At 43.0% G+C, this 16,716-nt stretch overlaps 1 protein-coding gene across 8 annotated transcripts in view; it reads left to right on the plus strand.

Moving 5' to 3' along the window:
- Nucleotides 1-16,716, plus strand: part of VPS13D (vacuolar protein sorting 13 homolog D) — a 257,770-nt gene that overhangs the window by 129,934 nt on the left and 111,120 nt on the right. For all 8 annotated transcript variants that reach the window (XM_045475674.1, XM_045475679.1, XM_045475675.1 and 5 more), the window contains 6 exons: nucleotides 587-710; nucleotides 1,709-1,944; nucleotides 5,218-5,326; nucleotides 10,806-10,969; nucleotides 12,272-12,380; nucleotides 14,479-14,658. In XM_045475674.1, the coding sequence (XP_045331630.1) occupies nucleotides 587-710; nucleotides 1,709-1,944; nucleotides 5,218-5,326; nucleotides 10,806-10,969; nucleotides 12,272-12,380; nucleotides 14,479-14,658 (922 nt within the window). The remainder of the gene's footprint in view (nucleotides 1-586; nucleotides 711-1,708; nucleotides 1,945-5,217; nucleotides 5,327-10,805; nucleotides 10,970-12,271; nucleotides 12,381-14,478; nucleotides 14,659-16,716) is intronic.

Here is a 16,716-nt window from a genome sequence, read left to right on the forward strand (position 1 = left end):
TTCTGTCATTTCTTCGGTGTTTATTAGCTGATATTCTTTTGTAAGATAGAGGTTCTTCGTTCTCTCAAGTGATCTATCTATATTTAAATACAGATACACATATACATGTACGTATATATAACAAATCATATTTATTTGCTGGTAACTACTGGTGGATTCTCCTCACCTTCTTCCCTCATCCTATAGTGAAAACCTTGGTTATCAATAGCATCAACATATTAGTTTGAACTATGTGAAATTGCTCTTTTTTTATGTCAAAGCAATGTAATATCAACAATTTTATGGAGTTCAACCAATTTTTACTCATTTGCTAGGCTGGCACTACTACCCAAAACATATCCACTAAGTAAAATATGTAGATCTTATTGTAGAGTGACAAACTGCCGTACAGAAGTTGCTTGAATGAATTCTTTTTTATTATTCTGTGTGATTACACTGTCAATTTCTACCTTTTTAATGTGATGGAAGAGCACACACTGGTATTAGTTGAAGTCCAGGTAATATCAGGATTGTGAGAAGTATAAGAAAGTGAACTGTAACTTGTTTCTTCCATGTCGTGCAGTCTCTTTCTTTCCTTTTTCTGCAGAGATACTCTGGGAAAATGCTTCTTCCTGCGTGTGGAAATTACTCTTCGAGGAGCTACCTATAGGATCTCATTTAGTGACACAGACCAGTTACCCCCTCCTTTCCGAATTGACAACTTCTCTAAGGTATCGAGCAGGGTGGTGAGCCAGTTTGGCTGTTTCACTTGCGGGAAGGTGGAGTTTGTACCGCCTTGAAGATAATGATGAAATACATTTTAAACTTGGGTTTAAAAAAACCTATGTGGGAATCTCCTCAACTGGATAACCCTAGACATCCTTACCTTCTGGAGGTGGTTTCTGCTGGTTGTTTTGATTGCTGGGCAGCCTTGTCCAGAAGTGACTTCTCAGAGCCACCTCCACCCCCACCCCCAATCATTTTGACTGTATTGTTTGGTGGACATGTACCCCCTTAGACATTCCATACAGACAGAGAGGAATTGGAATCAGACAGTCCAGTGATAATGGGAATGGGCATTTTTACTATTGCTTAGTTACAGTGAGCATTTCTATAAATCTTCCAAGTAAAGCCAAGATGGAAAGAAGATACCATTTTAAATAATGCCTTTGAATAATAACCTCTTATAATATGTGACTTCCCATAGCCGAATTCTAGAATTTTTATTCCTTTCTGGGTTCAGAGCGTATCACGAGGGGTGAGGGTAGAAGAGATGGTCTGTGTCCTTTAATTGTTGGGCTCGTTGCAGTTTGAAAGATGACTAGAAAAGCATTTGAAGGGGCGCCTGGGTGGCTCAGTAGGTTAAGCATCGATTCCTGATTTTGGCTCAGGTCATGATCTCACGGTTCAGTTTGAGCCCTGCTTTGGGCTCCGTGCTGACAGTGCAGAGCCTGCTCAGGACTCGTGCTCTCCCTCTCTCCCTGGCCCTGCCCCTCCACCTTTCTCTCAAGATAAATAAAGAAATAATTTTTTTTTTTTTTTTTTTTTTTTTTTTTTAAAGAGAAAGGCATTTGAAGAGACGAGAGAATTGCCCTCATGATTGTGGTTATGCCCAATGTAGGATTTGTTTGGGAAGGGTCTGGAACTTAAATTTAGGAAGCACTGACTCACTTTCTAGTGACACCACTCTGAATGAAAGTCCTCTGTATCCTCTCTGCCCTTACCGTAGGTTCCAGTTGTCTTTACTCAGCATGGTGTAGCTGAACCCAGGCTCCGAACTGAAGTGAAGCCCATGACTTCATTGGATTATGCCTGGGATGAACCCACCCTGCCTCCTTTTATCACGCTGACCGTCAAAGGGGCAGGCTCCTCAGAGCTCAACTGCAACATGAACGATTTCCAGGATAACCGACAGCTTTATTATGAAAACTTCATTTACATTGCTGCTACATATACATTCTCTGGGTAATTCTGGGTTCAGTTACTATTCTCATAAAGCAGAAGGCTCTAATTCGTAACTGGTTTTAAATTTTAAGCAATTCTCAAGAGGCTCAAAGGATGGAGGAAGATTCCTTCCATTCTTTACCAAATCCTGGGCTCAGGGTCTATCTTGAGAGGTCTTAGGCTAAACCCTTGTCTTCTGGCTAGATTAAATTTATCTAAAGAGGCAAGACTGCTCTTTTTTTAATGATCTCCCCAATAATCCATTCTAGTATTTAACATTCCTCCCATAAGATATTAGTCTCACAATATCCTCAGTTCTTCTTTTTTAAGGTGGTATTTTTAATGTATTTTTTAAGTTTCTTGCTGCTGGTTTTAAGTTTGTTTTATGTCTTTCCTCATTTGAAACTGACCAATCTTTATCATAATTACTCAAATCGTTTTGACTCCCCTCTCCCATTGAGAATACTGGTTAAGCAGACACTTAGAGTCTATCTTAATTTTATCACCTATAGCCAACCAAAGTAGCTCAACTTGACAGTAATTCCAGTTGCCTTAGAATTATAATCCTCACTGACATCTGGTTAGCTGTATCTAGAAAACTCAGGTGAAGAATAGCAAGTTTATTCTAATTCTGTTGTTAGATTGGCACATAGAGATTCAAAACATTGGGCTTTCAAAAAGTAGTCATTTCACCAACATATAAATACAGTTATTTCTGTGCTGGTGAAGGGGCCAATTTTAAGATTTACCTGTGGAAAAACCAGGGAAAATAGCTAAATCTTGAGCATTTTACAAATATAAATCGCCGGATGGACAGGACACTTAAAGTCAGATTCCTTTCCAAAAATTCTGAATAGTTTTGCTTATGAATGGTATTTTTTATCTGCCTGTGGCTCACAAAAATAATCTCTCTGCCTGGCGGTACCTCTCATCTACCTAGAGTCCAGATTTCACTAGTAATGAATTGAACGGGTATCTTTACTTAGAATAGCCACTCTTTTCCTTGTTTGTTGCAGTTCTCTTTGGAAATAATGTGCTGGGATGTTTATTTTGTTATAATTAAGCCAGCCTGTTTGTTTCTTTTGAAAGATTATGGCACTTGACAGCATGACATGCTTAAGGTTTTAGTGCCTGAAAAGCCAGTTCTTAATCTGGTTGTTAATCATGTTTTTCTCTTTACGTTCTTAAGTTCAATTCCAGTAGTTATTACACTCTTTAACTGAAGAATCCTTATGGGTGATTATGAGTTTAATGGGTTGGAAGATAGGGGGCAGATAAAAAGGGAGGTTCTGAGAATCTTGGTGTGAGGAGAGATTGAACCATGTTTTGGAGTATATAAGACACTATGTTTTTGCATTGTGGGAGAGAACAAATGCTGGGGAAGAGACAACTTTTGTTTTTGTTGGTTTTTATTTTAAATTGAGATGGAATTCACATAACATAAAATTAACCGTTTAAGAATCAACCATTAGTGACATTTAGTGCATTCGTGATGTTGTGCAGCCACCGCCTCTGTCTAGTTCCAGAACATTTTCATCCCTCCAGGAAGAAACGCCGAACCCATTAAGCAGTTACTCCCCATTACCCTCTCCCCCCAGCCCTTGGCAACCACCAGTCTACTTTCTGTCCCTAAGGATCGACCTATTCCAGATAATTCATGTAAATTGATTCATAAATATGTGACCTGTTGTATCTGGCTTCTTTCACTTAGCATTAATATTTTCAAGGTTCATTCACATGGCAGCATGGATTTCCTTCTTACTGTGGCCAAGTAATACTCCATTGTATGGGCATACCACACTCTGTTGTCCATTCAGCTGTTGATGGACATCTGTGTTGTCTCCTGTTGTTGGCCTTTGTGCTGCTATCAATGTGCCTATGTATGTATTGGTTTAAGTAATTGTTTCTGATTCCTTTGTGTATATATGTAGGAGTGGAATTGCTGGGTTCTGTGGTATTTCTATGTTTTAACCTTTTGAGGAACTACTATACCATTTTCCACAGTAGCTGAATCGTTTTACATTCCCACCAGCAACATACAAGGGCCCTGACTTCTCCACACCCCCAGCAACACTATTTTACATTTTTTTGATTGTAGCCATCCTACTGGGTGTGTGATGACTTCTCAGTGTGGTTTTGATTTGCATTTCCATAATAACTGATGATGTTGAGGATCTTTTCCTCTGCTAATGGGCCATTTGTGTATCTTTGGAGAAATGTCTACTCAAATCCTTTTCTCATTTTTAAATTTTTTTTTCACCTTTTTATTGTTGAACTTTAAGAGTTCCTTATATAATATGGATACAAATTCTGTATCAGATATAGGATTTGCACATATCTTCTCTCCTGTTCTTTGGATGATCTTTTTACTTTCTTGATGGTGTCCTTTGAAGGTCAGAAGTTTTTTAATTTTGTTGAAATCTAATTTATGTCTTTATTTTTGTCACGTGTGCTTTTTTTGGGTTATGAAAACTAGTTTTTAACTCCCAATTCATCGGTCCCTTTTTTGATGATGGAGATTAGTGGAAACAGGAGAATAATCTAAATAAAATCTTACCAAAATACCTCAGAGTGGGGGGGGGCGCCTGGGTGACTCAGGCAGTTAAGTGTACAACTTTGGCGCAGGTCATGATCTCACAGCTTGTGAGTTTGAGCCCCCACATCGTGCTCTGTGCTGATGGCTCGGGCCTGCTTTGGATCCTGTGTCTCCCTGTGTCTGCTCCTCCCCCGCTCACACTCTGTTTCTCTCTCTCAAAAATAAACGTTAAAAAATATTAAAAAAAAAATACCCCAAAGTGTAGGTAGGCTGCAACATTCCATAAAACTTACGATTCTTAAGCCACAGAGAAACACAACACGATCGGGTTGGAGGAAGGTGAATATGAACCCCTTGTTTTCTTTTCATTCTAGAGGGACTTCTGATTCATTGCCAAGCTTTAGGGATGCAGTGATGCTGATCTTCTGTCTGGCAAAAAGTAGAGCTAATTCTTGGACCCTTGGAATGTCTGGCTTAATTTGGGAGGAGGGGGTGCTGAAGCTATGTAGTCATTCTTTTATGTCTGAATTGTAAGGCACTAGAATCATCAGGAGAGGGGAAATGTTAGTATGTTTTCTGGCAGATGAATCTGGAAACATAACCTTGATCCTTCTGCAACTTGGGTTAGACATTCTTTCGTGATGGAAAAAAAGTCTCCCCTTTACAGATGAGGTTTTAAGCATTTGCTTCTGAGTACTTGTATATATGTGCAAGTATATGTATATACACGTATGTACGTATGACTGTTTTAATTCCAGTTTACAGGAGGGGACAGGAAGGCCTGTGGCTTCCAGCAAGGCTACCACCTGTGCAGAGCTGGTCTTGGATGTCTCACCAAAGACACAGAGAGTCATTTTAAAGAAGAAGGTAAGAGCACTTAGCATTTGGAGTTTAGAAGGGGAGACTGTTAGCCATGGAGGGGACTCCGGTCATGCAGTCTGGCCCCTCCTCATGCACAGGCTGGACGACTTGCTCAGGGTGGGATGCGGGGTCTCTCCTGCTCAAGTTGCTGTTCTTCCTCCTGTCCTGTGACATCTGCTCCAGGAATCCCAAGCCCTTCTCATCTTCGATGCCCTTTTTGGAGAACTTATCTTTTAAATTCATTTTTTCCCGAGTCATGATTTGCTGTTCTCAATACTCTCTTTTTCTGTTGAAATGGCTCCCCAGTCTACTTTTTCCTAAACCGAACGGAAAAAATGATCAAACTGACAACTTTCCCCCTTTTTATGCCGACACACGTTCTTTCCAAGGGTCAATTTAGGGAAATGTTTCCGCTAGTAGACCTACGTATAGAGAGGAAGGCAGGCAAATCTGGCCGGAAGCAGCACAGATGGCAGACGGACTGGCGATAAGTAGTTCAAACCTCAACACGAAAGGCGCCTGAGAACTCAGAGGCGTAGAAGTGACTTTAAGAGGAGGGAGATTACCGATGATGATGATTTAAAACCTGTTTACCTGACAGCTGTGTTCCAGAAGATTTTGCATAATGTAAATCACACAGTCCCAAAATAACCCTGGTAGAGAGTGTCTCTTTACCAGTTGCCCGGATGGGGACAAAGGACCCCTTTTATCACCAGAGGTGGTGGCGCGTGTGTCAGTGGCGTCGCCTCACCTGGATGTGAGTTTGTACAGCTCTTAGCAAATTTGTAACTGGGGAACCAGGCAGGTTCAGATCATTCAAGTGAAACTTGAATACATGTGTTTTTAGTTCACTTTTACATTTTTAACAGCTTTACTGAGATGCAATTCATATACAGGCCCCCCACTTAAAGTGTACAGTTAAGTGCTTTGTAGTGTATCTACAGATACGTGCAGGCAGCATCACACTCAACTTCGGAACATTTCAGCACCTCTAGAAGAGACCCTGTGTATCTAGCTCTGACGCCATTTTTTTCTTGCTCTGCAGCCCTAAGCAGTCACTCATCTACTTTCTGTCTCTGCGTCCTTCCCTGTCTAGGCTTGCATATGATTGGTGTTTTATGAGCGGCCTCTTAGGCTTAGCGTGGTGTTTCCAAGGTTCACCCATCCGTCACCCTATCAGTACTTGTAATTCTTCTGTTCCACCCATTCAAAGTCACTTAATTCAGGTTTGCTTACCGTGTTCTCACACTCCATGGGAGGCCGTGCTTACATGTGAGATGCATTTTGGAAATAAGATTTGGGGATGGTGACAACTAAAGAGACCACAAGGCATAGTAATTGAAAGCTCCCAGTTCTGGAGGCTTTTATGGGGGAATTGTGAAGAAGAAAATTTGGAAAAGCAATAATCTAGAAATTGAAAGCAGCGAGTCCGACAAGTCCAGTGAATTGAAAAAATAAGTGGCAGAGCGTCCTTGGAAATGATGTTGTCAGATGGCTTTCAGAGAATGTTAAAGTCGAGGAGGATGTTAGCATGAATGGAAACGAACTCGGGAGTAAGGTGATTTACCAGCTGGGATTGGATCACCGGGTGTGATCAGCAAAACAGCAATGTCAAATAGCTGTGTAATCTCCAAGGACTAGGGGACTGTTAAGCAGAGAAAAGGAAATTTTTTTATGAAGTAGCAAAAACACTTTGAAGAGGATGTGATAATTTATGTAACATTTTTACTGTTAATTTCCTTTGATGGGGATGAAAAATGGCACCTAGGAGGGTGGATATAAATAAGTTATGCTGACGTCCAAAACCAAGCAGAGTTCTAAGAATTAGCATTAGCAACGGGACTTCTGCTCTTTAGTCAGGAACGAAGAGAGTGACATTTTAGATGGTTGGTTGGGTTTTTGTTTCTGTTGGTGTTTTTTGTTTTTTACTTTTTATAGTGAACGAATCTCAAACGTAAGAGAAAAATGGGCAGAAATTCTATAGAAGTGATGCTGTGGTTTTGATTCGTCCTGTTACTGTTGGTACTTTAGCAGTAGAGGAAGGTGATGGCTGCTGGCCTTCTGTACCGTGAACTGAAGTTTCTGTCTTGCCCTCATATTTAGTAAAGACCTTGTGGACAGATACTTTGAGACTGTGTAGATATCCTGAACTTCATCCCAGTTGCTGTGTGTTACGTATACGTATTAGCCTGGACTTGTATAACGAAATACTACAGACCGGATGACTTGAATAATGGGAATTTATTTCTCACAGTTCTGGAGGCTGGGAGGTACAGAATCAGGGTGCTGGCCCTTTGGTTCCCTGCTGAGGGCCCACGTCCTGACTTGTAGACTTGTGCCTTCTTGCGGTGTCCTCAAATGGCAGAGACTCTAGGTGGGGGGGGAGAAAGCAAGCTCAGTGTCTGTTCTTGCAATGGCACTAAGTCCATCAGGAGAGCCCCCCTTCGTGCACCCTTGTCTAAACCTAATTACTACCCAAAGGTTCCATTTCCAAATACCATCAAAGTTTCGGGTGAGGTCTCCAACATGAGAATTTGGGGTGGGCGTGGCAGTGTCATCCATAGCGTCGCGTCTGTCGTGGGTATGGATTCCTCTTTTACTCAGCGTGTTACCTGTTACCGTTAGGATACGTTTAGTGCTCATTTCCCGTATTTGGCCCATGGGAGCTCTTCAACCTTCTGTGTCCATTGGACGTATGCCCCCAGTCCTTGAACACTTCCTTACTTTCTAACACAGCAGGTTATTCTGGGCTCGTCTGAACTTTCCCTGCTGCTTTTCTGGGTTTGCCACTTCTGATCCCTCTTATCCGAGAATGGAAGTCAGAAAGCTAAGCTGTATACACTGGGTGCACTTGTTGTCATGGTGGTGTCGTTTCCAGGCTCTCCCGGGGCACAGAGCTAGGGCTTTCACGTGTGCATGGACTATGTATACCTGCACACCTGCGCACACACGCACGCCGTAATACAGGTGCACACACAGACGTGATACACGTGCATGTACACATGCGTATCTCATATACATATATATTTTGCATATTTCTGTATCTCTCCATCTTAAAAACCAGCAGTTCTCACTGATTCTTTCTAATTCCAGCCCCACATCACAAATTGATCTTGCACCCCATCCCTGTATAAACAGCCCGCTCCCCGGCTCCGGCTCCCATCTCCACATCCTGGACAGCACCCCTTCCACCCCGCCCCTCGCAGGAATGCTCTTCTCCCCTCTCTTCATCTCTGACCATCCACACGAAGCCTTCGTCCCCCAGTCCCGTGTGAGGATCATCACCCGCCTTGGGCTTCAGCACCGCACTCTGGGCTGTCCACCCCCCACCCCAACACCCACAGTCCCCATGGACTTCTGTCCTCCTCGGTGTCATCTAAAGGTTTTAGGGCTAAATTGTGAGGGAAGGGGGGTAGGGAACTGGAAGGAGAACGGTACAGCTCAGATTTTTACATGGAAATGTTGGTAGTTTCCAACTATGATGAGTCTGTACATAAAGGCAGACAGTAGAGGAATCCATGGATGAAAACTTGATTTCATAAAGCATCTGTGCTTAGATTCCCGATCTGGAACACCTGCAGGGTAATTGAGATACTTTGCCATGTGGATTTGGCACTGTGGGTAGACGGACTCTCCCACTGCGAGCAGAGATGTGAGCCTGTGGGGACTTCAGAGGGAGACACAGAGGTCTGTTCCGTCTCTGTAGACATGGGAGGCGGCAGCACGGGAGAGACAGCACCCTCCCTTAAAGACATATGATATCTGGTATTTCACATTTCCTCCCTGAACCTCACTTTCTTCCCGATCTAGCAGGTTTGGGAGAAGGATCAGCTAAGATGAGGTACATAGAGTGCTGTGTAAAGAACTGCGGTCAAAATGACACAGCAAACATTTATTGAGGTCATACCCTGTGCCAGGCATGTGCTGAGTGCCTTCTGTTTGTTACACTTATCACAAGAACCCTAAACAATAGCTAATTTCCCCCTTTGACAGATCAGGAAACAGAAGCTCTGAGGGATTGAGTAACCTGTCCAAGGTCACTCAGCTGGTAAATGGTGCAGCCCGGTTTTAAATCCTGGCATTTGGAATTCATATTCGTGTTATGTCGTTAGTTTTTACTCTGTAGAATGTGAGGTGCCTGGGTGGCTCAGTTGGTTAAGTGTCTGACTCTGGCTCAGGTCATGATTTCACCATTTGTGCGTTCAAGCCCTACATTGGGCTGTCGGCATAGAGCCCGCATTGAATCCTCTGTCCCCTTCTCTCACTGCCCCTTCCCTGCTTGTGCTCGCTCTCTCTCTCTCCTCTCTCTCAAAAATAAATAAACATTAAAAAAGAAAATGTAATGCAGAAGTTGTCTTTCCAACACGGAGGCAGCATGGTACCCAGACCCAGTTTATGGTACCCACAAGTTTGTCACTCCGGAGGAGCTCCCAGCTGGTGAGAGTGGATGTCATCCTGATAGGTCTAGCCGGAGTATACGTTCACCCAGCAAGAATTCTAGTGGTTAGGTGTTACTGAACCACAACCAGCCACATCGTGTGAGGAAGGCCGTGTGAGCAGAATGGTTAAGCATGTTGACCTTGAAATCAGGCTGTGGAGGTGAACTCCCCACTCCACCACCTCCAGGTCATGTGACCACGGGAAAGCGTCCTCATCTCACTGAACCGTAACTTCCTCACCTGTAAGGACAATAAGAGGATATATGTCATTGGATTGTTTTGTGGGTCAAATGAGGACTGAATGAATAAATCCCGTGGATCACTGGCTGGCACATAGTAAATTCTCAATAAGTATTATTATTATTACTTCTTGAATATAGCGGATTTTATAGACCTCCGTGGATTGACCTGGAAGTCAAGTGCTGCTTGTAAAATATTCCTAAGAAGAAACTATATTTAAAATTAGCAGCAATCACCTTAGCATAACCTTTGAATTCAGTCAACCTAATATTTGAATACCATTAATCTGTAAATTAGAATCCCTCAATATAGTCTGCTTCCACTAGAAACACAGGAAGGGAGAAGACATGTGGTAAATTCTGGTTGTCTGCCAGTTATGAGGATTACCAGCGATCACATATAAAGACTATCATATATACTTTATATAATTGGATCCCTCTCTAAGGTCAGGGCACCCGAGGGTCACCATCTGGAACAGCACTTATCCTAGTGGTGCGGCTAATGGAGATTAGACCGAACCTCAACTCACTGGTTTGCTCAGAAAATACCAAGTATATGAGAAGAGTACATTTTTTAAGTTGACGTTATTCGTAATTTGGGGTTGTTTGGTTGACGAGTTCAGTGTATTTCATCCTAGGTGCACCTCAGGATTGACGACAATGGAAGTTAGAATTGTACAACATGGAAAATGTCTTTTAATATGGCTTTGAATTGAGAACTTAGCCCTTGTGTGCAGCTCTTGACTCCCTTACCTGAAGCCTGGCTGCCTGTGACAGCTTTCTGTGTCCTTGTGTCTCTGCCCTCAGGAGCCCGGGAAGCGCTCCCAGCTGTGGAGGATGACCGGCACGGGCATGCTGGCCCACGAGGGGTCTTCGGTGCCCCACAACCCCAATAAGCCCTCTGCGGCCCGCTCCCCCGAGGGTTCCGCCATCTTAGACATCGCTGGCCTTGCTGCAGTAACTGACAACAGGTAATTTTCTAAACAACTTTTGATGTGAATTCTTTGCTTCCAAACTCAGTTTCAGTGGAAATACACACCAAAAAGTGAGACTATAAATGAAGTAAGAATTTGTATCTTTATATTTGTATTTTTTTTCAGTGAAAGACCTGTCGTGTTCCCAAATACAAGTTTTGAGCCTTTGTTTGTTTGTTTGTTTTTAATATTATTTATTTATTTTTATTTGAGAGAGAGAGAGCAAGAGCACAAACGGGGAGAGGGACAGAGGGAGAGAAAGAGAGGGAGAGGGAGATAATCCTAAGCAGGCTCCACACTCAGCTCGGAGCCCAACACAGGGCTCGATCCCACGACTCTGGGATCGTGACTTGAGCCGAAACTAAGTCAGACACACAACTCACTGAGCCACCCAGGCACCCTGAGCAGTTGTTTTTTTTTTTGTTTTTTTTTTGGGTCTTTCTAAGAATTTTGTTAAATATTTCAAAAGCAGAAGTGAATTATTGAGAGAACAATCAAAGATGTTTTTATGATGAACTGTTTGGGTTCAAATTGGTTATTAGGGACAGATAAGTTATTTGATTTGCCTATGCCTTAGTGTCTTTATGCAGTCAGTTTATTTTTTTCCAGTTAATACCTTCAAAATTCACTTCCAAAATGACTTTACCTAACTTACAAGTGAAAACCCAACATAAAAGTAATTGGGAATTAAACAGAAAAAGGTCTCTTGAAAATATTTCAAGATCTTTTTAGCAGATAGCCCTTCTCAGACTGCCTGTCGCTGTGGGAATGCAGGAACCTGATCATTACATCTAGTAGAATCCTTAAAAGTACCGGTACTCCTTTGGGTCCTCCTGTTTATTGCGTTCCGTTTTGGCTTATTCCTCCTCTCTCATTAAGAGATACTTAGCTGTCACGAGATTCCAGGTTACCTGCCCATTAGGGTGTGTGTGTGTGTGTGTGTGTGTGTGTGTGTGTGTGTGGTTTGTTTATTTATTTTAATGTTTATTTTTGAGAGAGAGAGACACAGCGTGAGCAGGGGAGGGGCAGAGAGAGAGAGGAAGACACAGAATCCGAAGCAGGCTGCAGGTTCTGAGCTGTCAGCACAGAGCCTGACGCGGGGCTGAAACCCATGAACCGTGAGACCATGACCTGAGTGGAAGTCAGATGCTAAACCAACCGAGCCACCCAGGCGTCACCTGCCCATTAGGTTTTAAAAGTGGAGGATGTTGGAAGAAAGAGCAAAACCATGATCCCGATATTCTCTTCAAGCCGAATGTATTTGACTCAGAGTATTCATTGCACTCTCCTGTGTTCCAGATATGAGCCACTGATGCTAAGAAAGCCTGATCGCAGGCGAAGCACAACTCAGACGTGGAGTTTCCGAGAAGGAAAACTGACCTGTGGGTTACATGGGTTGGTTGTCCAGGTCAGTAGTGTTTGACACCCCCAGTTGTAGCAAGCATGTTGGAGCCCTCTTTGAAACAAAGTATCAATTAGTGTATACACAATGTGTTGCTGAATGGGGAAAAGTAATTCCAGAGCAAGGGAAAGTCAAGAAACTTGTTGTGCATCTATATGCACTTATAGGGGAAATATTTTTTAAGGTGATAATATATGAGAACTGTATTGGGAGTGCTTGCCTGAAAGTAATGGGATTTTTTCCTTGGCTTATCTGGTTGTTTTTCTTTGGTGATATAAGTTGTAAGTTTTAAAAGAAAGAAAGAAAAATGCCAGCAAAGAGCCCACTGCTAAGTTAGGTGCAGTAGTTTTAGGCCTGTGAAGTGAATGTGCCATCTACACCAGTCTTTTGTGAAGTGTTCTAGGAGATGGTGAGTAATCGTCGTGGGCTCTACATTCTCCAGACTCTGTCAATTTCTGTGTTCTCAGTGGTACCCAAATAAGCGCTTAATTGTTGTAGCAAATGTCAGAATGAAAATTGCTGGTCAGTGTCCTCTGTCCTCAGCCAGTCTACCCCACGATAAGCTGCCAGGTACTTCATAAGCAAATACATGTTTGGAAAATTACCAGGAGTTTGGATTTTCTGCCCTTCTGGCTTCATGTGAGAAATGAGACCATGGGTCTGAGATGAGTTGATAGGAAGTTCTGTGTCAGAGGCTTGGGCCGAGGGCTGAACAACATGGGTGACAAGGAGCGTTTCTGCGTCAGCCCAGGGCTTTGCCCAAAAGTTAAACACTGGAACATCAGGCCCTCGCCAGAGAACTCTTGGTGTTTGTCCCTGGTGGAAACCAGGCTGTCCCTCCAAAATGGGAGATTGTTCTCCAGGGCACTGAGCAAAACTGTAAGGAGCCTCTGCCTGCTGTTTGGTGAGACTTATTTTCTTTATCTCTGTTGCCCTGAGCTTTTTTCATCAAAGACGAGCTGCTTACTTCTATGAAGCACACATCTGGAATGGATTTGTGATTTTCAATTAGCAATACAGTTCAGGCTTCTGGAGGCAAGAGAGGGTGTGTTATAATTGTTGGGCCCCATGTCTGACCCTGACTTTACTTCCAGTTTGTTCCTAAAGCCCATGTAATTCCGATTCTCTCCAGAGTACCCCCACCCACACCAAAAAATCTTTTTCTGGTGTTTTGTTGCTTCTCGAATCCATTACATCATTTCTCTGCTTGTGAGTGACTCTATAATAACAGTATTCAGCAGAGCAAAGTGTGCTTTGGTTAGGGAAATAAGCTTGTTTCAATCTTCCTATTCTAAAGAAAGTAATCGAAGGCATTAACCATCTCCTGACACTGCCCTGATAAGGCTGCGTACACACTTTATTTCTGAACTTACAACAGTCGTAAAAAGCTTTCTCCATGTTGAAATGTGTTCTTTAAACCCAGCTTGAAGTTTCCTTTTGATTACTCAGTATTTAAAAATTAACAAAGGGGGTCGAGATACTCTAGCCATTGTCTTCTCTAGCCCTGTATCTGCTGTCTCGTTGGCATTGTCCTGTAGACTTCCGTTTTGCTCAGGGCAGATAGCAGAAGATACTTTTCTCCAAAGGTCTGAATATCTGGCTCTCAGGTGACATTCACCATTCCCGGTTTCATTTTAGAACAGGTGTCATCTTCTGAATATTTGAGCTGACTGTCCAACCACAGGCCTGTTTGGGGAGGTTTTCAACTCCAGAATTTGCTTCTTATTGGAGAGTTGAATGACAGTTATAATTGCTTTATTTTCAGAATGTCTTAGGGTTTTAAGCAAACCCAAAATGAGAAACAGGGCAACAGGGCTTTGGTCCTTTTTTAAAGCTTATCTTAATGACTAGAAGTTATTACTAAACCAACATACTCTATTCTTATTCAGAATTCTCTTCATTTGTGTAGCGTAACTATCTGTCTTGCCCAGGTAATCCTCCTGGTTTTCCTCTTCTGCAAAGCTGAAAAAATAATAAATGTTTTTGTTAAGAATGGACCACGACCCTTCAAAAGAGAATTTACATTTGATAACTTGTTTCAAATGATATGTTAAGTTGTCAGAGCCAGGGCCTCTCCTTTTCTTACACATCTTTATTCTTTCAGGCCAAAGGAGGGCTTTCTGGTCTGTTTGACGGAGCTGAAGTTGTTCTTGGTCCTGATACTTCCATGGAGCTTTTGGGGCCAGTGCCACCTGAACAACAATTTATCAACCAAAAAATGAGGCCTGGTTCTGGAATGTTATCCATCAGAGTCATCCCAGATGGACCGACTAGAGCCCTCCAGGTGATGATTTATCCTGAGAATTGACATGAATCTCGCTTTCCCCCCACACATTGGTTAGGCATTCAGCAAATATTTATGGAAACATTTTTCCGGTTATGAGGATATGATGTCTTCATTTATAAAACGGGGGCAAGACCTGCCTCACAAAGTTGTTATAAGAATTGAAACTATAAAAATATAAGATGATATTGAAAAAAGTATGTGAATTCAAGAAGGTAATGCCAAGCATGCTACATATTATTATTTTTATTATCGTTCATCATATATTATAAATCTTCCAATAATTGCCATATCAGTGGCATTAACAACAAGACACACGAGGTCCCTGATCACACAATGACAGTATTGTGTTTTGAGAGCAGGAGGGGAGGGTGTTACATGGCGTATATAGAAAGGATTTGTATTCCCAGGTTTGGAGGCTTGGGGATCCTAAGAGAAGTAATACTTAAGCTGAGGTCTAAAGGTTAGCTGAAAGGAATTATGTTAGCCAGACCAAGAGGACAGGTAGAGGGGCTGTGCCCAAATAGTAAGAGTGTTCGTCCCACAGTTAGTTATCGAGCACTTGCTGGAGCCGGGTACGATGCGAGGTACTGAGCACATGCAGTATTTGGAAAGTTGACAAGTGAAGGCCTGCAAATAAAAGGGAGACACCCAACTGGCACTGAGTCTATGCTCAAAAATAAGGCTGGGGCCAGATTATTAAAAGCCTGATACACGCTACAAATTTTGGGGGTTTTCTGTGGCAGTGAGGAGTCAGGGAATGACGTGAGCAGAGATGTTTTTCGCTCGCTCGCTCTGTCTGCAGCGTGGAGGATGGGAGTGGAGGAAAACTGGAGATAGGAGACCAGCTGAGGGGCCGCTACAGCAATGCAGATGAGGGTGTGCGGCCCCGATTCAAGCAGGTGGCAGGGGTAGGGCTGAAGAGGTTGGAGAGAAACAAGTAGAAATGGAAGCTTATTAAGGAGGAGAGTCCGACAGATTTCCTGATTGATGGAAGGTGAGAATGAGAGGAAGGAGTCAGGAATGGCTTTCAGGATTTTGATTTGGGCAAGTAGGACAATAATCCATGTCACTAAGACATGAACACTGAAGAGACTTCTGAGAGGAAGGGGGAGTTAAGTTTTGGACTTGTTAGATATGTTGTCCACATGAAAATGTCCAGAAATCAGTGTAAATATGGGTGGGACGCTCGGGAGAGATGTGCTGGAGGTCATGTGCTTAGGTCAGGGTGTAATTAGAGAGCTAAGGAGAAAAGGAAAGAGGCTGGTGTGTAAGGGTGAACTGTCTGAGGAAGTTCGTCATAATCCACAATATCTTTTCTAAAAGCACCCTTCTTGGGCGCCTGGGTGGCTCAGTCGGTTAGGTGTCCGACTTCGGCTCAGGTCACGATCTCACAGTCGGTGGGTTCGAGCCCCACGTCGGGCTCTGTGCTGACAGCTCGGAGCCTGGAGCCCGCTTCGGATTCTGTGTCTCCCTGTTTCTCTGCTCCTCCCCAACTCATGCAGTCTCTCTCTGTCTCTCAAAAATAAAATAAAACATTTAAAAAATAAAAAAAATAAAAGCACCCTTCTTGAGGCGGCTGCCTGGCTCAGTTGGTTAAGCGTCAGACTCTTGGTTTGGGCTCAGGTCATGATCTCCTGGTTCGTGAGATTGAGCCCTGTATCGGGCTCTGTGCTGACAGTGTGGAGCCTGTTTGGGATTCCTCTCTGCCCCTCCAACCCTGCTCAAAAAATAAATAAACACTGTAAAAAAAAATTTTTTTTTTTTACATTTATTTATTTTTGAGAGACAGAGCACAAGCAGGGGAGGGGCAGAGAGAGAGGGAGACAAAGAATCCGAAGCGGGCTCCAGGCTCTGAGCTGTCAGCACAGATCCCGACGCGGGGCTCGAACCCACGAAATGTGAGATCATGACCTGAGCCGAAGTCGGACGCTTAACTGACTGAGCCACCCAGGTGCCCCTATAAATAAACACTTAAAAATAAAATAAAAGCACCCTTCTTTTAAGACAAATGTTGAATGCAGTGATCTTGAGGTTTGCGTATTTTGACTTGACCTG

This window comes from Leopardus geoffroyi, chromosome C1 (genome assembly GCF_018350155.1).
Source record: "Leopardus geoffroyi isolate Oge1 chromosome C1, O.geoffroyi_Oge1_pat1.0, whole genome shotgun sequence".
Classification (NCBI taxonomy): domain Eukaryota; kingdom Metazoa; phylum Chordata; class Mammalia; order Carnivora; family Felidae; genus Leopardus; species Leopardus geoffroyi.